The sequence below is a fragment of the Labrus mixtus genome, chromosome 7 (assembly GCF_963584025.1).
Source record: "Labrus mixtus chromosome 7, fLabMix1.1, whole genome shotgun sequence".
Lineage (NCBI taxonomy): Eukaryota > Metazoa > Chordata > Actinopteri > Labriformes > Labridae > Labrus > Labrus mixtus.
Window position 1 is genome coordinate 17,490,140 of NC_083618.1, and position 7,764 is coordinate 17,497,903.

The following is a 7,764-nucleotide window of genomic DNA, read 5'->3' on the forward strand; positions in this document are numbered from 1 at the left end:
TGATCTTCCCCGCTGTTTGAAGTGAGCTGATGGAGAACATGTGGGTCGGTTTCCACCTCCTGGAGTGAACTCTTACCTTCAAACAGAATATCTGAGTGTGCACAGTGAGACAGAGGAGAAGTAACAGGGAGGACAATGAGCAGGCAAAGGATACAATGAGAAATTGGAGCAGAAGCTTGAATCATAAAGTTGTAACGATTAGCTGGTTGGTTAAGGTGATGCTTTTTAAAGGCTTCTTGTTTATCTATGATGTGTTATCTTAATCTGAAATGTAACTGAGTTTCTTGCTAAGTACTAAGGCTGTATCTGTGACCCAATCATAGAGTGTATATTGGGGGAGAGTCCAGCCACCATTTGTTGTAGGACTGCTGTTTTAATGCATTTCAAAGTTTTCAAAGCTTTGAATTTCAGCTGTCGCCACCTTGAATTTTTGTGCCAAAATGGCGACCATATTTGGGACATAACAGGGCCGATAAGTATGTCAGACCGCTGATGCGACGTTTTATCCCTTACCTATTTGGCAGGAGCTGGATTCTGGTTATTTACTTCTGGTTTAACATTATCTGGCTTCTTTTTGCAACCAGTGCAAACCTTCAGCTGGCTGTTAGAGAGAATGCAGGGTTAAGGCACTCCCATGGACTCACTATTGAATCAAGGGGATATGGATACAACCTGTGTGAGACAAGAGCTGTACATGTGGTTAGTAAATTACATGATATAGATATGCTTTTTGGGTCTTCATTTCTGTTGTGTTTTAAAGTCTATAATACAATATCGACTGTCTGTCAACATTCAAAACATTGACAGATTTACTCTGAGATGAACCCTTTTTTGTAGAGTTGTACCGCGTAATTGGTTCCCTAGACGTAGAGTGTCAGATGAGTGACAGATAAAACACTGTAAATAACAAAATATCAACTCTGACCAAACTAAGTTGATGTAACTTCCAATGGGCCATGCATCTTCAATTAGACTGACTGTACTGAATGCAGAGAGACCTGGCAAGGAGCAACCTGCACCATTAGTGAGGAAAAAAAACAAAAAAACAAAACAGAGCTATTACCCAGCTTCTCTCAGGAGTTGCCGTGCTCCTGTCACTGTAATGAGATGAAAACAAACAGTAACTGTAGCCGTGTGTGTGTGTGTGTGTGTGTGTGTGTGTGTGTGTGTGAGCAGACATACTATATGCTTGTGTGAATCTGCAGCTCTCTCTTTTCTGCTATCAGTGGCAGTAACTTAGACAGTGTGAGTCAGTGTGTTTACTGTTTTCACAGATGGAGCTCTGACACTGTCTGGATAACTGAGATAAATGACTCGCACTGCGGCTCAGCAGATGGGAAAAACAACAGCCAGTCACACACACACACTTACACACAAACACATACTGTATATTACAAAATGAAACACTTCACTTATAAACTCTTAGATCACAGCAGAGCATAAAACTGCAGGACAAAGTAGCTTCTCGTTAGTGTAGAAACAAAGGCTCCTTACTGGTTCAATCATGCCTCTGACCGAAGCTGATACAGTGAGAGCTAATCTGTAATCAATTAACTGCAGCAGGTACTTTTGAGGTGTTGTCACAGAATTCTTCTTTTGTGTCATGGATTTTAAATTACTGTACGATGCCATAACTTTGTGTGTCCTGTGTGGGGGTCTCTAAAGTATATTTCTAAATCCTGTCAAGCTATCAAACTGAAACCTGTGTGCCATGTAGAGCAAGGGTTCCCAAATTCTTTGGCTCGGGACCCCCGAAATAAGGGTGGCAGAGACTGGGGACTCCCACTGTCTCTGGAGCTGGTTGAACTATAACGCATAACACAGCACACAGCTAAACCCACACTAATCCACTATCCAAACACTGGCAACATAAAACTACAACACAACAAACATACAATTATTGTACACAGTAATTGATTTAAGAAAGGCCAAAAGCAGAATACAAGTCATTTCCATGTATAGACTTTAGCATTGAATGGACAAACAGATCTTAATAGACACACAGGTGTGTTCATCTTTATGTGTAAAGATCAACAGACACCTACATCATTGCTGTCATGTGAACACTTCTACAATTCTACTATTTATGTAGCAGACAACCCCCAGGACACCCTCACCTTTCTAATGAGCCATCATTTGTTGAAGTTCTGCCTTTTCAAAATTGCTGCTATCTCAACAAACACATTTTAGATGTCCACAAAGGTTAGTAGGCCTACTTGAAAATAACACATTTATGTTGTTTCCAAAGCTGATGGTTGATATGTCTCAGATACAAGAATGTTTTAACTAGCTTTAAACACTGTTTTTAAGGACCACCTAACTGTACTGTTTTCTCTCCTTCATGGTGGACATTGGTGCTTACTTGCTTTCTCCAGCATCGTCTATAAATGACCATTAGAGATGAATGTTGTTTAGTGGAGGCCACTACAGCAGGTGGGTTTAATGCAGCCCAGTGAGGCCTGCTGCTCCTGCCCTTGATCATCAAGACTAATGCTGCCCTCATGTGGACAAAAAACACCTTAGCTGAGTGAAGCTAGGACTTAGATCTTAGGAAAGTGATTTTGTGATAATGATATACTTCATGATATGACAAACATAGTCAATAACTTCAACTTAACATGATCAAACTGAAGTTGAATTTATTGTCAAATTTCAAACTGAAGTAAGCACAACCAAAAATGTCTCATTGGTGGAATAGTAGAATTTGAATTTTTATTTTAAACAGTTACTGAAAAACACAAAACAATTGAGGGGCAAAAAGAAGTTGAACATCTTGAGCACATTTATTTTATTTTGTTTTTATTTATTTTGTTCAGAAATGATCTGTGGAAATATTCTTGTAATTTTAATCGACGCTCTTCATCTTTGAAAGCTCAAACAATGGATGGAAACAAACCAAACACCGGTGAGCATTTAGATGTGAAAACACTGCAAAAGTTTGCTTAACGTTTGCATGTGAATTATGTACGTTCACCTCAGCTGACCGTCCACTTTTTCAGCTGACTCTCTTGAACTGCTGATTTCCTTCAGAACCCAGTGGTGTGCATGGTATACAAAGGTATACGGAGTATACCCACTTCTTTTTCAGTCTCCATGGGGTATATACCCACTTCCAAATCCAAATCAGACTCACAACAATAATTGATGGACAATATCCAGTAGTATGCTTCAATTTTCTTCCTATAGTGAAGGGATGACCCTCTTTAATCTATCTCTAATTGGCTAGTACATACTAATTTAATATGCCAGAGTCTTACAGGTCACTGTTTATAACAGAGGCCGCTTATACTCTGCAGGACGGGCCACTTAAAAAACATCTGTACAGTACACTCACTTCTTTAGACACCACTGAAACGCTTTCAGAACCGGTACATCAAGATACATTTATTACCTTGCTCACTTAAACTAATAATTCACACTTTGCCTTCAACAACTGAAACTCTTCTTAGCTTTTCTAATCATTTATGACTCTTCCTTACACATTATAAGCTGCTGCGTCAGCATATTTCAGTTTCACATTTTAACTTAAACTGTTAAAAATGTTTTTTTTTGTTTTGTTTTTAGCAGCAGCATTCATTTTCTCCATGAATTCTGTCCTTTTTTTTCAGTAATAAAGGGTTTCTACTTTACCTAGATGTCCCAGGAAGACCACCGTCACTTAAAATCCTGGCATCGCAGGTTTACTTCTCTTAAACATTCAGCAAGCTTGTTACTTTATTAAGAAGGTACTGAGTCATGCCTGTTCAGCAAGATACACACCAGCACACACTCTTATCAAAACACATTTGAAATATAATTTATTGCACATTTAAAGATCAACATAAAGTGGCACGATACCCATTTCAATCCTGTTACATTTGAAACAAAACAAAAGGACGAGAGAAGTCCTTACAAAATGCTCACACCTTCAGTTTAGGATCTTTGTTTTTGACACATGGCCGTGAAGTTGCAGGAATGCCAAACCCGAACTGCATAGATTCATAAAAAAATAACATGAAAAAAATAAAACAAGACTGAGACACTTCTTGAATATGGCACAGGATATCCAATCAGACCTTGGCGTTACTCATACTCGTCATGAGCCTGTCAAACTTCCACTTTGTCCTGGTGACTCACAGGCGGCTCAGTGCGTCAATGCAAACAAACAGGCTATTCCTCATTTGAGAAAGAGGAAAGCAATGATGAATAAGTTCTTGGAAATATTCATACGTCAAGTCCAATATTAAAATTGTCTTTTGCAGATATGATTCAATCTACTTTGTAAGTCTAATATTAAAAAAAAAGAAAGCCTTCCTTACAGCTCTGTTTACAGAAGCATCTTATTATTCAAACATTTTGGAAGCAGGCGTGCATCACTTTAAAAAAAAAAAATGGAGGAGCAATAAAAGAAAACTACAAAAAAAAAACAAATTACATGATAGTCACAGTCATTTGTTTAAGATACTATTTACATCTTTGTCCTCATGTTTCATGTCCTATCACAACCCAAACTCCTTTTTCCTTCTGGTTTCACATTTGTCCACATTAATGATTCATTTTGTCTCTGGGTGTTATTGAATTCACATCACTGGGTCTTATTTTGATGGTGTTTTTTCGGGCACAGACCATTTCTCTCACCGTTCCATGGCTCATTTATTTGTATTACTGGTTTCACTGTATTCATAGGTAACAATCTATCACTTTATATCTACTGTTGCTGCATTGACTACTTCATAAACTTCATACCTCATAAACTAAACCAGTGTGAAATGTGTGACACCCAACATAAATACTGTACCTGCCATTTGAAAGTGGCCAACATGATACAAAAACCGACCCTAAAGAGCTACAGTATGTACAGTATGACAGTGAGAACTGGCAGCAGTGGGTAAGAGATATATATATATTAAAAAAACAGTATATGTTGATGGTACAAAAGTCTGTTTATGATGCCCTCTCCTTTCCTGAACCCTGACTAAAGTAAACATACATGTGTTGATGTATACAGTACAGCATAAATACAAACCCAGCTAATGGTCAAGAGAAGAACGGCACACAAGCATGCTAACTGGTCTTCAAATCTATTCTCGTAGTAAAGTCATAAACACAGTTTTATTAGGGTTACCTGATCAAAGTTTGACAGTTTAGTTAGGGCCGCCTGGTTGCATATTTTTTATTGACACAACAGCTGTGAAGTGAATGAAATCTGCAACAGGATCATGTGTCCTGTTTAGAGGGAAATCATGAAGTTTTTTCTAAAAACGAAAAATTGCCTGTTTGAGAACTTAAAAACCCATTAAGCCCCTTGGATAATAAAACATTATATACATGGAGAGCAGTCAAGAAATGTGATTTGTTTGGCACAGAACAAAGGATTGTACACTCTTCAGTGTGTGATCACTTTTGTAGTCATATCAGCCTCTTAGTAGGTTACCCCGTTTATGCCTCTGAGGAAACGAGCTGATATCCATTAAAACTGCCACTATAAAGTGTGCTGATTATGATTAATGCAGCTTTCCAGATAAAAATCAAGGTCAATAAAATGAACAAGCATTCAAACACTACCTGCATCAAGTTATTTTTAATAATCGAGGTTGGGTCGAGGTGGCTGTATGTGATGAATACAGCGAGAGAAAAGGAGGAAGGCCTCAAGTTTTTCTTGAATTCGCCTCATTTTCATTTTCAGTGTTACAGAATCTTCCTGGTGAGTACATTTACATCAGCACTACCTTGATAGTGGTTCTAACAACCTTACCTATATGGTGAACTAAAAACCTTCAATTACAGGACGCTTATTGTCCAAGTAAACATAAATAAAGATGCAAAGTGGAGTTCCAGAGATGAGTTTTCCCGGAGACACTTTTAAAGAAGCAGCACTTGAGAAAAACTAGGGGGAGATACTGAGAAAGAAAACTAGAGGAAGAGAGGCAGGAGGGACAGACTTTACTTTGGCACCTGAGCCACAGTGGCGGTGCTCTTCTGTGGGGATGAGAAAGGTACCAGACGAGGGTGAAGACATGACAGAAGAGGGAAAGCGATAAACGTCCGATTTGAAATATCCTCTCCTGACGTTCTCTCTTCGTCTGGAGGTTTATTCTTTCCCCCTCAATCCGCCTGATAATCCTGATTCGGTTCCTGCCACGGCAGTTGCACCTTTCAGAAACGTTTACCCGCAAATGTGTAATTCATCAAATCAAATCAGAGCCAGAGTAAGTCCAGCAGGAGTTCTACTTCACAGCCCGGTGCCTCACTCCTGCAGGGAAACCGTCAGTAAACAGTTGAGTGATTGCAGACAGGAGGTTCTCCAGGTTCTTCTGTAGCAGTTCCTTTATGGCACATGATAACATCTACAGTTTCTATCTCGGTTTTACTTCTACAGAAGAAACTAAGGTTCCTCCCAGGTGAGTTTCACAGGCTCAGATCCTCCCACAGGTTCTCCTCTGAGGTCGGTTAGTGCAGATTGTTTTGTGTGGAGGTTTCCCTCTCCCCAGGTTTGGTTCTGTGTGGTTCTATAGGTTCTCCCCAGGCTGATACTGGGGTTCTGTGGAGGTGAAGTAGTCCTCAAGGAAGCCCTGCAGGTACTCAAACGTCGGCCTCTCCTCCGGGTCTTTCCTCCAGCAGGACAGCATGAGCTCGTGTAAGGAGCTGGGGCACTCGGACGGGCAGGGCATCCTGTAGCCGCGCTCCACCTGGTCCAGCACCTCGCGGTTGACCATACCTGACCGGAAACACAAGCGGTTCGATTTAGGCGGTAAAATACTTTCTTCCTTTTAACTAAAACTTCTTTTTAAACATATAAAACTTTACTTAAGATAAAAGTATTAAAAAATACTTTTTGTGATTATACAGAAGCATGGCCATATTTCTCTTGTTTAGCTCCTTTGCGGGCTGTTTGTCCATTTCAGATTTGACTTGAATTGTTTGTCTTGACTGCATAGAAAGGCACCAAAATGTTGTCTACTGTAGATTTTTAAAAACTACTATCTGTAGTTTAAGTCCTGAAGACAACAGAAAGGCACAACAGGCTGAAAAAAACCTTTTAGAATAGCTTACTTCACTTTCTTTTATATCATCTCTTATTAACTTATTTATATGTTTCACTTCTGAACTGTTCTAATTGTTATTTAAAAAAAGGGAGGGGGGGGGGGGGGTGCTGATTGTGTTGGTGGGCATGTGAAGTCCTCACCTGGATAGGGGACTCTGCCTTTAGTTGCCAGCTCTGTGAGCAGCACACCAAAGGACCAGACGTCAGATTTGATGGTGAATCGGCCGTACAGAGCGGCCTCCGGGGCTGTCCACTTGATCGGAAACTTAGCTCCTATGGAAACAAAAAAGTTGTGTGAAAGAACAATAAAACAACATGTTTCCACTGTTCAGTCACACTATAAGGAACATAATAATCTACTGTGGAAAGAGGAAGCATGGACTTACCCTGTCTCGCTGTGTACTCATTGTCTTCAATGAGTCGTGCCAGACCAAAGTCGGCCACTTTACACACCAGACTGTCTCCCACCAGGATGTTCGCAGCCCGCAGGTCCCTGTGAACATAGTTCATCCTCTCCACGTAGGCCATGCCTGCAGCAATCTGCAGCAGGTGAGGAAGCGAGGTCAGGGATTGTATAAGACACACAAATATAAGTGTTAGTAATATGAGTGTGGGTGGATTATGAGTAATCTTACCTGAGCAGACATGTCGACCAGCTGAGGCAGACGAAGCATCTTTCCTGCTTCCCCTTTCAGGAAGTCCAGTAAGCTACCTGTGAGTGCAAAACATCAAGTTGTTCA

At 40.1% G+C, this 7,764-nt stretch overlaps 1 protein-coding gene across 1 annotated transcript in view; it reads right to left on the minus strand.

Annotated features, from left to right (window-relative positions):
- Positions 1-3,780: 3,780 nt before the first annotated feature.
- The window catches only part of LOC132978216 (proto-oncogene tyrosine-protein kinase Src-like), a 21,673-nt gene continuing 17,689 nt past the window's right edge, over positions 3,781-7,764 (minus strand). The window contains 4 exon segments of the mRNA XM_061043346.1: positions 3,781-6,697; positions 7,166-7,297; positions 7,411-7,564; positions 7,660-7,736. Coding sequence (XP_060899329.1) covers positions 6,489-6,697; positions 7,166-7,297; positions 7,411-7,564; positions 7,660-7,736 — 572 coding nt within the window. The 3' untranslated portion in view covers positions 3,781-6,488.